We start from the raw sequence: 16,209 nt of genomic DNA on the forward strand, positions 1-16,209 counted from the left end.
TATAAATAGAATGGTTATTTTACTATTCTATCATTTAAAACAATTTGCCATTAAAAATATTCGTGTTATATTATTTTACATTTTTTTTATATATAATTTTTATACTCTGTTAAAATGATGATATTTATTTTAATATTCTTTAAAATTATATATCTATTAAAAGATATTTTTTTTGTTTTATTTACAATTTGTCAACAGTTATCATCGTTTTTTTTTTCATAAATTTTATTTAAGTATATATTAATAATATGATATATTTTGTCTTGTGATATTTGATTAATCATAGCATACACCATCTTTTTAAGATTATGTAATTATATTTAGTATAATAATATAGTTTAAATACTTTTGTGTGTATAGATAAGAGTAATTTATATTTTATAATATTTTAACAGTTCATAAATAACTATTTTAATGTGTTGAAAACATAAGAATTGTCTATTTTTATAATATTTTTACCAGCGTGATATTATAAATAATCATAAATTTGATCATGCTTTATTTAAAATATCTTATCTGAGAATTTTTTTTTTATAATCATTAGTATTTAAAAACGTAATTCTATACTTATGATTAAAATTTATATCTCTATAAAGCACCATTAGATAAGAATTTATCATCCTTTTAATTTATATAAATATATGTATATACATATATATTCACTTAATTTATTTACATCATTATTTTAATAATACATAATGAAATAATTTAGATATATAGAATTAATTTTTTATATAATATATATATTTCTTATTTTAGAAATGGTTCATTCATGTGGTAATTTACATGACACCTCGTCTGGTTCAAATTATCAAAATTTAACTATTAACAATATCCATCTTGATTGGGAGATTTCTTTTGAAAAAAAAATTATTAATGGAATTGTTAGACTTGACTTCACAGTACTTCAAAATACATCAAAAATTTTATTAGATGATAGAGATCTAAAAATAAAAAGTATTAAATATTTGGATAAGGAGTTAAATTTTACTTTCTCATCTAAAGGAGTTGTAGGTGGTACAATTATCATTGATACACCACTTTTGGAAAAAGGAACAAATGGTTCATTAGTAATTGATTACCACACAGATGAAGATGCTTCCGCTTTACAATTTATGTCAAAAGAACAAACTATTGATAAGAAAGCACCATATTTATATAGTCAATGTCAACCATGCCATGCACGAAGCATTATACCATGTATGGATACTCCATCAGTCAAACAAACCTACACTGCTTCTGTAACTGTTCCTAAAAATTTTACAGTATTAATGAGTGCTCTTAGTAATGGACAAAGTGATGTTGTAAATGATAAGATTACCTATAATTTTTATCAACCTATACCAATACCAAGTTATCTTTTTGCTATTGTTGTTGGTTATTTAGAAAAAAAAGATATCAGTGATAGGTGTGCTGTATGGTCAGAACCAAGCATAATTGAGAAAGCACATTATGAATTTATTGAGACAGAAAAGATGCTTCTTGCTGCTGAAGAAGTTTTAGGACCATATAAATGGGGTCGTTATGATTTAGTTGTCCTTCCTGAATCATTTCCATTTGGAGGAATGGAAAATCCATGTTGTACATTTGTAACACCAACACTTTTGGCTGGTGATCGTTCATTAACTAATGTTATTGCTCATGAAATTGCACATAGTTGGACAGGAAATACTGTCACAAATGCTAATTGGGATCATTTTTGGTTAAATGAAGGATTTACAGTATTTGCAGAAAGAAAAATAATTGGAAGATTATATGGTGAAAAAATGAGACAATTTGAAGCATTATCAGGATGGGAAAGTCGTTTAAAGGTTGCTGTCAATGAAGTATTTGGTCCTCATCATGAATTTACAAAACTTATACCTAATTTAGCTGGTATTGATCCAGATGATGCATTTTCTACTATTCCATATGAAAAAGGTTCTGCTTTTCTTATGTTTTTAGAACAAATTGTAGATGATAACGAACGATTTGAGCAATTTATTCGTGATTATATTAAAAAATTTGAAAATATGTCAATAACTTCATATGATTGGAAAAATTATTTGTTTGAATATTTTGAGGATAAACATATATATTTGAATTTAATTAATTTTGATCAATGGTTTAATGATCCAGGTATGCCACCAAATGAACCACTTTATGATGAAAGTCTTATGACTAAATGTAGAGATTTAGCAGATGTATGGATAAAAGCATCTGAAGAAGATCTTGATAAACCATATTTTACTGAGGCTAACATTTTTAATTCAATGTCATCGGCAGAAAAAGATACAGTTTTAGACTACATTCGTCAATCCAATGAACAAATTACTATTAAAAAAGCTAAAAAAATAACTGAATTATACAAATTGGATGAAACACAAAATTGTGAAATTATTATGTCATGGATACGTATTGGACTTAAAGCTGAATGGGAAGATATAATTGATCCTGCTTTAAAATTTGTCACTAAATATGGACGTATAAAATATGTAAAACCATTATACAAGTAAGTTTTAGAATTAATATAATAATTATTTTAAAATATTTTTAGTATATTATTTTCATGGCCACAAAGTAGAGATAAAGCCATTGAAACTTTTATGAAGAACAAAAATTTCATGCATCCCATTACTGCACATGTCGTAGAACGAATGCTTCCTAAAACTGATGAATCTTGAAATGTCGTTAAATTTTATTAATTGCAATTAATTACGACTTTTATAGCATGTTATACAAATTGTCTTCATTAAGCAATATTTCATTTATTTTTTTTTATCTATAATTTAAAATTATTTCTTAATTATTTGGACAATATTTATTGTACAGATGATTTATTTTACTTTAATTTTTCTTCATATTGACATTTTTAATTTCTTTAAATAAAATTTTTCATTTAAACTTTTGTGCAATTATATATTTTAAAATTTAATATCAAATAATCAACTTAACACATTATTAATCTTTGAAATATTTGTTTTATCATTAAATAATGAGTCACTGAAAGTTCTATTATTAGAAAACATTTATTGAATTGATATCTTTAAAACAATTAAAAAAATAAGTATAAAAGAATGATAAAAGATACATTAGAAAATCATTTTTAGATACTAAGAATATATAATGTTTAAATATTTATTATTTAAAAATTTAATAATTGCCGTCTTAATTTGCTTAACAGGTAACATTTAATATAATATTTTATCATTTATTTTAAAAATAAATTTTAGTAACTTTTAAGTTAAATAACACATTGTATGGGAGTAATATAGAAAGAATAAAAAGAAATACCAATGATACAACAAATAATAGATATATAGGATATAAAGGTGTACTTCCAGTAAATTCGCAAAATTCAAATAATGAAAACACTTATAATAATACAGTTACAATATCTCCTGATGATTATGATAATAGCACTTTAAATTATGGCAATGTAAGTATTTAATAATTTAACAAACAAATTATATTGTATTTTGCAGGATACTATTGAATTGATAGTATATGAAGATTATGACAGTTTCCTTTCACCATTTCTGGGAATACTTCCTGTTGGATTAAATTAACTGTAAAATTAATTAGAAATTTATATTAATACATCATTTATTTTACCTTATCAGATATACTATTTTTGAAAAAAAATCTTTTTTTATATAAATTCATTATTTTTTTCCATTACAATGAACATCCATTATTTTTTTTTTCTAATAAAATTTTGTTAACATAATGAAGTACTATATTATTTTTTGTATAATGAGTTTTAAAATGTTCATTATGAGCAACCATACATTGTAAACCAGAAATTTCTGGGATATCACAACGTATTGGTCCAGGACATAATGTTGGAGTTTTGTCAATACTATAAAATATTCTATTATAACATTTAGCAATTTTTAAATAATAATACATAGTTTTAGGTAAGTATTTTAATTCAGGCATACTTTTATAATTTTTTCTCCAATTATTTTCTATTTTATTTACTACCCTTTTATCTATGATATCATAAATTTGCATATTAAATAATGGTGATTGTGATTTATTAGTTTTTTCAATTAATGTTTCTGTTCCATTAATTAATTCTTTTATTTTCCATTTTCTAAAATGTAACATAACATTTTTTTCATTTGGTATTAATTGCATATGATAACCAAATTTTATTCTACCTGGCCAATGAAGCCATGCAGTATCAACTCTACTTGTATTAACAACATATTTTCCATCTTCCCATTCATTTAATACAATTGATGAAGATAATAAATTATTCATTTTAAAATTTTCGACATTTTTATTTGCAGTAACTTCAGTATTATATCTATCATATATAAAACCTGCAGCTGAAGGATAAATTTTAGAAAAATAAGTAAATTCATCATAATAATTTCTACCCATACGTGGAAATAATACATCATCTATATCTCCTACCATTATAAATTCAGCAGCATTTTTATATTTTAAAAAACAATCAGTATGAGCTGAAGCTTGATTTCTCCAATCTAATTCATGATTAACATCATAACCTAAATCAAATTCATTACCAAAATTAATTTTTGCCCATGGTTCTATTTCAACATAACCTTTTATTTTATATGCATTAAGAGCTTTATATACATCATATACCATAGATTGAATATAATATATTTGTTTATCAACACCAAGTTCTTTAAATATTTCTAATGTTGCAATCATTAATTGCCATCTTTCATTATAAAATAATGGTGAAAAACATGAAAAAACTTTTCCTTTTTTATCATATGCTTTTCTATATGGTAATGATAAAGCATTATTATCTATATCTGATTGCATTGACAATTCAAATTTTTCCATATTTTCAACAACATCACATTTACTTATAAATGCAGTCCATTTACATACATGTATTGGATGAAATGCATGAACAGTTAACGCATAACTTAATTTTTTGCTTGTTTTATTTGTTGATATACATATATATGGATGAAGAGAGTCAAAATTTTTATGTGCATTTAATAATATTGTAACAGTTTTGTCTTCTGGATAATGTGTTGTCGATAGAATTGCAACATGTTGTGGTGCTACAAAATCATCATACATTGATTTTGTATATAATATTGTTAAATATATAAACATATATGTTATCAAAGGATTAGATTGAAAAAAATTACACATTTGTCTAAAATAATATTATAAAATTATTCTATTAAACATACCTTATAACTTTTGATTGCCTTATTTTTAATTTAATATGGTTTAGAAAAAAATAAAATTTCGAATCCATTTCTAACAATTAAGATAAGTTTTTTTTTTAAAAATAATTCAATGTTAAACTTCGATCTTTCAAAATATTAAATTTTTATAGAAATAAAGTAAATTTACCTTAAATAGTTATGGATAATTTGTAAAACAAAAAATTTTTACATCCTCTACGTTCCTTTGATCTTTATCAAGTATTTCTTCACTTGACCCAAAAATTTGAAAGACTTATAAAACGTATCATGACATTATCTAAAAACTTAATTTAAATACCGTTACAATATTTGATAAAAAGATAACAGGATATTAAAATAAAATTTAATTTATGAATAATAGTAATTTGTTATAAAACAAATATTTTAACTAATAAATTTAAGTGAATTTAAATTTAATAAAATGTTTTACATTTTCATAAATATATATTATATATTGTTTAAAAAAAATTTTTTTTTTTACAAATAGTTATTATTTTTATTATTAACTTATAAAACATTTATAAAATATTGATCTTCATACCATATCAATGTTTTATTATAAAGCATTTATTATAGAAAAATATATACAAGTTCATTTTACATTTAATAAAAAAAAGGTACATGTTAAAAAAAAATATATATATATATATAAATATATATATATGTAATTATCAGAAATGTGTGCTAAAACAAAAAAAAAGATCAAAATTTTTTTATAAAAAAAAATGTTGTGTGTTAAAATTTAATAATTCAATGAACCGTGGGAATAATAATTGAATTATTTCTAAGATAAAAATTACTTTAGATAGAATGAAAATTATTCGATATGCTGTAAAATTAATTTTTTTTGCCAATATAATTGATATAGAGAAGAAAAATGGAAGTAATAAAAATGAAAAAAGTAGACAGTTGTTAATAACGGTTAAATAATTTTTTACTATATCTTATTTAATAAATTCATTTACGTTATTATTATTATTATTTTATTGTAATAAGCTTCTTAATTAAATCAAATGTTAATTTATCCAAAAAAATATTTTAGTTTAAAAATGTAATAAAAAATTTATTGGAATTATAAATTATCTGGATTTTATTTTTAAATCTAATTAATATATTTTTTTTTAACTTCAGATTAATTATTCATAAAAATTGCATTCTTTATTTAAATATTCTTCTGAAAAAAAACGTTTTTCAATTATATAATGTAAAGAAAATTACATTTACATTTCTTTTTTGTTTTATCATATGTTCTTTAATTAATTAAAAGAATACCATGTGATAGATATCTTAAATATATATTTTTTTACTATAATAAAATTAAAATATCTTACTGCTATAATAAAACAATTTACTACAAGATCATCAAGGATATTTTGTATATATATTCTACTTTTTTTTTGAAAGGAAGTGATATATTAATAATAAACAATCTATTGGAATTAAAATATAAACAACAAATTTACAAAACATTCCAACATTTTTATATATTTTACTGCTTTTTTTTAAATTTCTGTTATTAAGAAAAGATTGTAAATTCTTATCTTCAGTTTCTCATTGACTGCTTATACTAAAATATTTTTCTCTCATTTGTAAAATCATATTTTCTATACGTTCATCTGATGCATTCTAAATAACATTATTTTCTTCACCAACAATGTAAAAATTAGAATCAGAATTTTTTAATCTTGATCTATTTTCTTTCTCAACTTTTTATCTTCTAAATGCTCCAAAAGTATCTCATTGTTAAAATAAGCTTCATTGTGAATTCTCTTTAATAAAATGTATGTTTCTTTATTATTTTTTAATAGTTTTTCTAAGTTTTTTATTTTATTAACTTTTCAACTTAATAATTCAATTTTTATATTTTTAGTGTTTATATTTTCATTTTACGGTTCTCATAATTTTTTTAAAGATGCAATTCTTTATTTTCTTTTTTTTATTTATGAAATCATTTCATATCTCCATATTATTTTTTTGCTTAATAATTTCACCTGAAAATTGGGAAACATCTGATTTTTCTAGTATTGTTAGTTTGTCTTTAGATTGATCTTTATTTTGTTGATTATTATCATTTAAAATCAAAGATGAGTTAAATTCATTGCATTTTTTCTCTAAATGAGAAAAACATTACAGTTGATTTATTTTCTATAAGATGATATTCTATTTTTCTTTGATGAATTTTTTTTCAAAATCATCTATTATCAACTTATGCTTGAAATTTTTTTCTTCATCTTTCTCTGCCTCTCTTATTAGTTGCATTAAATTCATTAACACTTGTAACACTTTGATCTGAACAAATTTTTTTTGATATTAATCTCTGAATCTACTTCTACCAGAAAATTTATTTCTTTAATTGGTTCCTAAAAAATTGTTGTTTTTTACTTTGATTTTTCATTGTAAGACTATCTTTTGTAAAAAATTATCTTTTAAAAGGGAAAATATTTTAAGAAATGAAATATGTATAAAAACATAAATAAAATTTAGTTTAAAAATATTTTTTAATAAGCATTCACTTTCAATTTGTATTAAAAGATTCAAAAAATCTGTTTTATTAATTATATTAGTTGTCACGCATGAAATGCAGTTTTTTTTAATAAAATTTTTAAACGCTTATAACTCAATGATAAATTAATATTTTTATTTAAAATAAGAACCGTTGGATAGAACATATTGCACTTAACGTGATACAATCTGATTTATTCCATTTTTATAAAAATTAGGTTCTCTAGAAGCAATAAAGTCTTTGAAAGCAGATTTTATACCTTCATCGTTCTTGAAGAATTTATTCTTCAAAAAAAGATCTAGATGCTTGAAGAAAAAAAAGCCCGTTGGGGCAAATTCTGGGGAATATGCTGGATAAAGGAGGGTTTCAAATTTTAGTCCGTTCAGTTTCTGAAGCGTGTTCTTCGAAACGTGCGGCCGGGCGTTGTCGTGGAGAAGAATTGGTCTTTTTCTGTTAACCAAAAAAGGTCTTTTTTTAGACAAATCCTGGTAGACTTTTTCTAAATGTAAACAGTACAGTTGAGAATTTACTGTTTCACCAGGTTTCATAAATTCATAATGTAAAATTCCATCCTAAAACCACCAAACAGATACTATAATCCTTTTTGAAGTTATCTGTGGTTTCAGGAATGGTTTGGGAGATTTTTTTTTGTCCAACCACTACCCATTTCTTTTCCTATTGTCATATAGAATCCATTTTTCATCGCACGTTACAATTCTTTTCAAAAAAAGGGTTGTTTTTGTTCCTTAACAGCAAAGAGAAACAGATTTCAAAACGACGATTTTTTCGATATTCGTCTAATTCAAAGGGTATCTATTGATCTTCCAATCTGTCTCAAATGACGGGAAACGCTAGATTTAGATACTCCCATTACTTTAGACACTTCTCTAACTGCTTGACAAGAATTAGCTTCAATAACGTTCTTCAGCTCGTCATTATTAACAGTTGGAGCTGATCTTTTACAGTTTTCGTTCTCCAGACTTTCATTTTCTTTCTGGATTTTATGAACCAACGTTGTACTGTCGTTGGATTCACCAAATTCTCTCCAAAAGCAGCATTGATATTTCGAGGCGTTTTTGTTGCTTTGGTCCCTCTTTTGAACTTTTAAAGAAATATAATGCGAATATCGTTTAAAAACGGCATTATAAAAATTGATAAAAAAAAAGTTTTTTTTTGTCATTTTTATCACTTTTTATATATTACTTTGTAGAGCAGATTCTGGTGAATCAAACAATATACTTAACTCTTTAAAATTGTCACTAAATTGTTTAAAAAGTTAACTGGCAATTTAGGTATTAAAAAAACTGCATTTTATATGGGACAACCTAATATTATTTCATTAAATACAACATTTCGATTAGAGATGATATAAAAATATTAGATTCTGCATTGTGTAGTAGAAATAAATCTACTAAAAAATTAGAAAATTGAATTCAAAAAATCTTTATTGTTGGGTTTTCTTTTCATACATTTCACATCTCAAAAGGATGAACAGCAACTTTTGTATTTCCAAAAATTGTGGATGATAATATAAAAAAAAGCAATAAATTTAATTTAATAAATAATAATTTTGTCAATTAAAATAGCTCATTGGAAGAAGCATTTTTGATTTTTTTATTAAAACCGACATAATTAATCTTTTTAAAAGATTTTAGCTTATCATTGACAAAATTTGTGTTTCTCTAATTTTTGAACTAACATTGGAATTCATCTTTTTCAAAAAAAAAATTTAAAATTTTTGTTCTATTAATATTAAAACATTTTTGAATAAGATTATTATGTAATTAATGTACTTTTATCTTAAAATTTTTTTGTTAAGAACAGTATTAATGTTTTACAAATGTTTGTCCTTTTGATTCAAAATATGCCAGACTTAATTTTCATACTTTTAACAAAAAAGTTTTTTAAGTATTAAATTTTTTTTGTTTGATTGTAATCATTTTTTATTACTAAATGTAGATTTGTAAATTTCTAACAAAAATATACAAAATAAAAAAAGAATGTAAATTAAAATAAAAAACATGCAAATATTAGTATATAAAAGTGATTAATTTATGCAATCACAAATAATAGCATTAAAATTTATATGTTTTGATTTAATTTATAAAATTATTTTTCTAGTTTCCAATATAAAATTTCTTTTTTTAATTCTTACTTTTTTATTTCAATTAACATTATTATATTTATTTTTTATAGCTTTATATTATTATTAGCTACAATATTAAAAAAGTTATATTGTAATATATAAATAATTAACAAATCTTGTTAGAAAATTGTTGAATGATTTATAGTTACAAAAAAGCATATAAGAAACTTAAAAGATTACGCAGATAAAGAAAGTAAAATTATAAAAGCAATTTTATAGACAAAAAAAAAGATGTTTTTAATAGTGAATCACAATTTATTAAAAATAATAATTTAAAATAATCAGATGTTGAAAAATAAAATTTAAAGTTAAAAAAATAAGTGATGAAAATGATTCTTCATTATTTGAAAATTTAAATATTTCACCAAAATAATTTACTTGTGCATTAATTAAAGATAACGTATTTTATGAAACCAAAATTTAAATTTTTTATTTTTTAAATTGAGAATAATACTTCAGATAAAAAACATGAATCATATTTAAAATAAATATTATTAATTTTTCATCAATAATTTTCAGATTAATACAAAAAAATTATCACAAACCTAAGAAACTTTTGATATTAGTTTGTTACAGATAAAATAAGCTATTTTATATATGTAGCACTTTAAACTGACATTATTAATTAACTAGTAATGATAAAATGATGTCAAGCATCACGTTTGATTCGTCATAATCTCCTCGACAAAATGACATAAGAATCATAAAAAACAACCACATTATCACCATTTTTTTTATCAATTTATTAAAATGCTTTCTACTATAAAAATTCGCACTATTTTTTATATGCATTCAAAAGAGGAACAAGTGCTTCAAAAACAGCACGAAATATAAATGAAGCGTTTGGAGAGAATTTAGTAAGCCGTGCGACTGCGAAAAGATGGTTCAAGAAGTTCAAAAAAAGAAATTATTGCTTGGAGAATGAGGAGCGTGGGAGACTGAATTCAGTAGTGGATAACGAGAATGTGAAGCGCGTAGTGAAATCAAATCCACGTCAAACGGTCAGAGAAATTGCGGGAACATTAGAAGTTTCAAAATCTAGCGTTTCACGCCATTTGCAGCAAATTGAAAAGTTAAAAAGCTAGATCAATAGATACCCCATGAACTGACCGAAAATCAAAATATGTTACGTCTTGAAACCTATTCTTCTCTTCTTTTGAGGAACAAGATAGAATCATTTCTGGATAGAATCGTGATTTGTGATGAAAAATGGATTCTTTACTACAACAGAAAACGAACTGGTCAGTGGTTGGACAAAAATGAAGACCCAAAACAGTTTCCAAAACCACAGTTAACGGTAAAAAAATTATTGGTTACTGTTTGGTGGTCTTCTAAGAAACTTCTTTATTACGAATTTATGAAACCTGGTGAATCTATCAATTTTGAAGTCTGCTGTCAATTATTGGATAAAATTCATCAAAAATTGTCCCAAAAATGACCATCTTTAGTCAATAGAAAAGGGCTAATTCTTCTTCATGACAACGCGCACCCACATGTTTCAAGAATCACGCTTCAGAAGCTGAATAAATTAAAATTTGAAACTCTCCTTCATCCTTCTTATTCTCCTGATCTTTCTTCAACAGACTTTTATTTTTTCATGCAGTTGGATCATTTCTGAAAAAGAAAGTCTTCAAAAACGAAGAAGCAATAAAATCTGTCTTTGAAGACTTTATCGGCTCCAGGAACGACAGTTTCTATTCAAATGAAAAAAGTAATTTACCATTGCGTTAGCAACAATGTGTAGATTCTAATGGTTGTTATTTTAAATAAAAATCTTTATTTATCTTCGAGTTATGCTCGTTTAAAATTTTTTAGTATAAGTGGCTCATTTCATATGGGACAACTCAAAATTTGAATATTTTTATAAATTGTATTGCATTTTTTGTTTATTTTTCACCTTCTCAAGAACATTTCAATTATAAATTTATTTTTCCATAGAAAAAAAAAAAAAATATGTTAACAAACTTTAAAAATTGTTAAGAAAAAAATTAATTTATTAAAAATTTATCAACAAAATAAAAAGTAAAACATTAATTAAAATAGATTTTATAGTTATTTGTTTTAAATGTATTTACTATAAAATAAACGGTACTTTTCGGTTATACCCCCCCCCCAAATTAAAATGAATGAAAACATTTGATAATTGATAAAATTTTCTCAAATAAAAACTTAATCACATAAAGGAAATAGAATGAACCCAATATAATATAAAAAACATAAATAAACTTTTTTAAAAATTAACTAATAATAATAGAAAACATGATGAGATTTGATATTTGAGTCATTTTTTTTTTTTCGTTTCATGATACAAATTAACGGCAATTTTTTAATTTTAAGATAAAAATTAATGATGAATTTAATTTTTTTTAAAATTTTTTTTCCATCTTGTAGAAAAGAGGATGGAGAATCTGATAGACCTATTTATTTTTCGAAAAAAATATTTTTTATATACGTTTCTGTCATTTTAAGCAAAAAAAGGGTTTAACAGAATTGTACCAAGAATAGTACCAAATAAATAATAAATTTATTTTTTTTTTTAATTTTTTTTTATCCATCTTGTAGAAAAGAAGATGGAGAATCTGATAGGCTTTTTTTTTTTCAAAAAAAATATTTTTAAGGCAAGTTTCTATAATTTTAATTTGGGAGAGGGGTATAACCGAAAAGTACCAAATAAACATTTTAAATACGAGTTTTCATAAATAGTAAAGTACAAAATATAAAAATTAATGATAAAAATATGAACTATATTTGAAATAAATAATATACTCATTTGTGTATAAGTGATCAACAATAATTAAAAAATTAAATCAGAATAAATCATAAAAAGAATTAATAATCAGTTTAACAGTTAAGTAAGTCACTTAAATTTATTAATTTAATAAAAAATAAAATTTCTTTTTCATTGGTCATTTAAATTAAATTAAATTAAAATAACTTCAATTTTTGTATTTTTAAAATTTTATTTACTGTCAAAATCATATAAAAAAAATATCGAAACTTTTATTTTTTTAAATCTTTAATTATTTTTTAGTATAACTTTACGATTAAAAAAACTTTTATACAAATCTAGTATAAAAAATATAAAATTATTTTCGCTTTATTTAATTTTATATAAACAATAATAAAATAATAAAAAATACATATTACTAAGTAAATGTTTATGATAAGACAATTGAAAATAAATTCAAAGGTGATGATGATGATATAAGATGGAAAAAAAAATTATACTTTTACAATAATATATATAATTTTTGATTTCTTTTTAATTATAAATGCAACACATTAACTTGAAAAAATTAAAAATATAATATGAAATAACGACAATTATCTCTTAAAATATGATTTTTCAAATAAAATATATTTATTGGAAAAGATAATATAAAATGATTATAATCATTTTTTTAAATTTTGCTTTTTTGCTTAATCAAATTATATCATTTTATGATATTTATTAATTTTATTATTATTACCAATAAAAAACCAATATACTTTTTTACAAGGACAATATCTTTTCTGATACATGAATTCACACAATAACTTTGGATAATATGCGTTATATAATATTTGAAGTAAGATGTATATTGTAATGTTAATTGTATTTTAAAAAGATTGTCTCACATGTTAATATCAAACGCTTTTTTGATATAATATTAAAAAAGAAAATAATTTATACATCTTTTTTATTTTAATTGTATAACTTTGATAAAACTTTATAATAAATGTAAAAACTTAGTGAACCATGTATATAATATTTGAATTATTTTTGACAAAAAAATTTATTTATTATATTTTTGACGTCGGAGAAATTTTATCTATACAAAAAAAAATAATAATCCGATGTCGAAAATATCACAGATATCATGTCACTAATCTGCTAATTAAAAATGATTTGCTATATATTTTTTATACTTTCATTTTACAAAAAAAATTAATAAATACAAAAAAAAAATATTCATATTATCTGGTAATTTACCTTTTACTTTATAAAATAAAAAATCAATATCAAACTAACAAGTAATTAATGAAAATATTTGTATTAAAAACAATTATCTTGTGTGTATTAATAAAATTCTTATTTTGAAATTATTAAAAACTTTAAACTTTTCAAAGTATATAATTTGAATTGAATAATTTGTTTTTAAATAATAGAAATTTAAGTAAACTTGAATTTATAACATTCAGATTGTAAAAGATAAGATAATTAAAATAATAATATTACAAGTTTAATATTTTTCAAGAAAGAGTATCTTTTATTAAATGAGAAAGAATTTGAATATAAAGATTCTTCTTGTTTGATTAATAGTTTACTATTTAGCTTTAAAAACTTTTTTGTATTAATATGGTATTTAAAATATTACAACTATTTTTTATAAAAATAAACATTATATTTTTGATATATGAAACATTTTTGTAAATAATACACTTTTACACAATCTAAAATATATCAAAAAAACTCCTTTGAAATAAACTTCTTTTTTCATAATAAAAGAATTTCAATAACAATTATGTATGTGAAAACTAAATTTAACCATTAATGATACTTTTTAAAGTATATAAGGATTATTATAAATCATTATTAACAAAACTTATCTTTTGCTATTAGGGTTAACTCAGATAAATGTAAAATTAAATTTGTAAGAAAAAATAAGGTACTTTAATGGTATTAAACGCATATATCAATTTTATCATAGCAGACGTGACAAATTTTAATAATATCGTATTTATGTGTATGAAAAAAAATAATTAATAAATTAAAAATATGGTTGTTGTGAAATGTTCCGATTATCTAATGCGATTTAAAGTATTTCTTAAGTCATATTGTTAACAGAAATGCCAAAGATTTTAAAATAAGAATAATGTAATATTTTTTAAATTTATAAAATAAAAAATTCTTTAAAAACAACATAGTATCCTTATTTATTTCGAGAAAAAAAAACATGTAAATATTTATAAAATGTAATTTTTTCGAAGTCATTTTTGAATAGTACAAATTAATAATTAAATTTTAGAATTGTATAAAAAAATTAAGTAAATTAATATTTTGATTATAGACAAATATTTATATAAATTCATTTATAAATTTGCTAGAGATCTATACTTTTATGGTAAGTAACAATGTTTGATATATACTGTAACACATGCATTTATTAGTTATTTTGACATTTACCATATATAATGTTTTGAATAAATAAAAAATATTAACAAAAAATATTGATAAAAATTATTGCTTTATTTTTATTTTTCATCGTCTTCATATATTTCAAAACGCATTAAAATAGATTTTATTAAAATTTTTAAAAACATTTTTTTGATATAGAATCATTTTAAAATATAGTCAAGTTTATAAAAACATTAATTATATTAACATTTATTTATTCTTAAACAATATTTTATAAATTGTTTTTGTAACCAATTAGGCAAATTAAGATTTAATTAATATAAATTTATATATCAATAAAATAATGAATGGAAAATTAAAAGTTAAATAATATACATAAATTTCATTTTTTTTAAAATAATTACGATTTTATATCAATAAATCATTAAAAATAAATAAATCAAATAAAGTTTAAACAATGTCTTTAATATTCTGTAAAAATTTGTTTTTTAAGTTTGAAGTGAAATATTTATACATAAACATGATCACATAAAGCTTATATATTTTACTGTTGTAAGCATAATGAAATAAGAAATGTTAAAAAAAAATATTAAAAACTTGAATATCTTCTGTATGATAAACAGAGAATAGATCAATATATATGTTATTAATTTATTCTTTTATAACTTTAGAAATAAACACCAAATAAGAAGTGATGTAAAATTTAAACGTTAATGATAAATTATTAAGAATAACATATAATTGCAACAAAATTATGTGTCAAAAAGTTAGTTATTGAAATTTTAAATTTGATTTTTTTATCTATTGTCACTTTGTAGGATAGTTTTAACAAAATCAGATAGTTTCATTACAATCAAACGGATAGAAATAAGTTAATAATATGTAGTTTTTTTTGATAATTTACATTTTTTTAGTTATTTTTAAATTTATGTTTTTTATTTACTTTCTATTTGCTTGTAAATTAAAAATTTTTATATATCAACATTTAATTTATAGAAAAATTAATTTTTTCTAGTTTTTATTAATGTAATATCAGATTGATGCTTTAACTATTCTAAGCTGTTTAGGCTTTACAAACAAATGTCAATAATTTATTTTTTTAAATTATTTTTTCTTTATTGATATTATTAATTGTAAATCGTTAAATTTCATCAGTATTAAAAAAGTTAAAATTAATTTTATATTATATTTTTATATAACATCAACTGTTAAATTTATAATTTTTTACCTTCGTTTGTTGTAATTCAATTTTAGT

At 21.4% G+C, this 16,209-nt stretch overlaps 6 protein-coding genes across 6 annotated transcripts; 3 read left to right on the forward strand and 3 right to left on the reverse strand.

Moving 5' to 3' along the window:
- Positions 1–761: 761 nt before the first annotated feature.
- On the forward strand, positions 762–2,663 carry SRAE_X000208400 (Leukotriene A-4 hydrolase; the record flags this gene model as incomplete). Its single annotated transcript, XM_024643784.1, has 2 exons — positions 762–2,491; positions 2,537–2,663. 2 exons carry the CDS (start codon positions 762–764, stop codon positions 2,661–2,663), a joined length of 1,857 nt encoding a protein of 618 aa, XP_024499555.1.
- A 442-nt stretch (positions 2,664–3,105) lies between these two features.
- On the forward strand, positions 3,106–3,548 carry SRAE_X000208500 (Hypothetical protein; the record flags this gene model as incomplete). The annotated part of the gene is made up of 3 exons (XM_024643795.1): positions 3,106–3,163; positions 3,213–3,418; positions 3,465–3,548. The coding sequence occupies 3 exons, from the start codon at positions 3,106–3,108 to the stop codon at positions 3,546–3,548; spliced, it is 348 nt and encodes a 115-aa protein (XP_024499556.1).
- Positions 3,549–3,657: 109 nt separating this feature from the next.
- On the reverse strand, positions 3,658–5,236 carry SRAE_X000208600 (Domain of unknown function DUF23 domain-containing protein; the record flags this gene model as incomplete). Its single annotated transcript, XM_024643808.1, has 2 exons — positions 3,658–5,131; positions 5,169–5,236. 2 exons carry the CDS (start codon positions 5,234–5,236, stop codon positions 3,658–3,660), a joined length of 1,542 nt encoding a protein of 513 aa, XP_024499557.1.
- Positions 5,237–7,862: 2,626 nt separating this feature from the next.
- Positions 7,863–8,237, reverse strand: SRAE_X000208700 (Transposase, type 1 family-containing protein; the record flags this gene model as incomplete). The annotated part of the gene is made up of 1 exon (XM_024643819.1): positions 7,863–8,237. The coding sequence occupies one exon, from the start codon at positions 8,235–8,237 to the stop codon at positions 7,863–7,865; it is 375 nt and encodes a 124-aa protein (XP_024499558.1).
- A 254-nt stretch (positions 8,238–8,491) lies between these two features.
- Positions 8,492–8,869, reverse strand: SRAE_X000208800 (Transposase, Synechocystis PCC 6803 domain and Lambda repressor-like, DNA-binding domain-containing protein; the record flags this gene model as incomplete). The annotated part of the gene is made up of 1 exon (XM_024643830.1): positions 8,492–8,869. The coding sequence occupies one exon, from the start codon at positions 8,867–8,869 to the stop codon at positions 8,492–8,494; it is 378 nt and encodes a 125-aa protein (XP_024499559.1).
- Positions 8,870–10,958: 2,089 nt separating this feature from the next.
- Positions 10,959–11,273, forward strand: SRAE_X000208900 (Histone-lysine N-methyltransferase SETMAR; the record flags this gene model as incomplete). The annotated part of the gene is made up of 1 exon (XM_024643841.1): positions 10,959–11,273. The coding sequence occupies one exon, from the start codon at positions 10,959–10,961 to the stop codon at positions 11,271–11,273; it is 315 nt and encodes a 104-aa protein (XP_024499560.1).
- Between the last annotated feature and the right edge of the window lie 4,936 nt (positions 11,274–16,209).

This window comes from Strongyloides ratti, scaffold srae_chrx_scaffold0000004 (genome assembly GCF_001040885.1).
Source record: "Strongyloides ratti genome assembly S_ratti_ED321, scaffold srae_chrx_scaffold0000004".
Taxonomy (NCBI): Eukaryota; Metazoa; Nematoda; class Chromadorea; order Rhabditida; family Strongyloididae; genus Strongyloides; species Strongyloides ratti.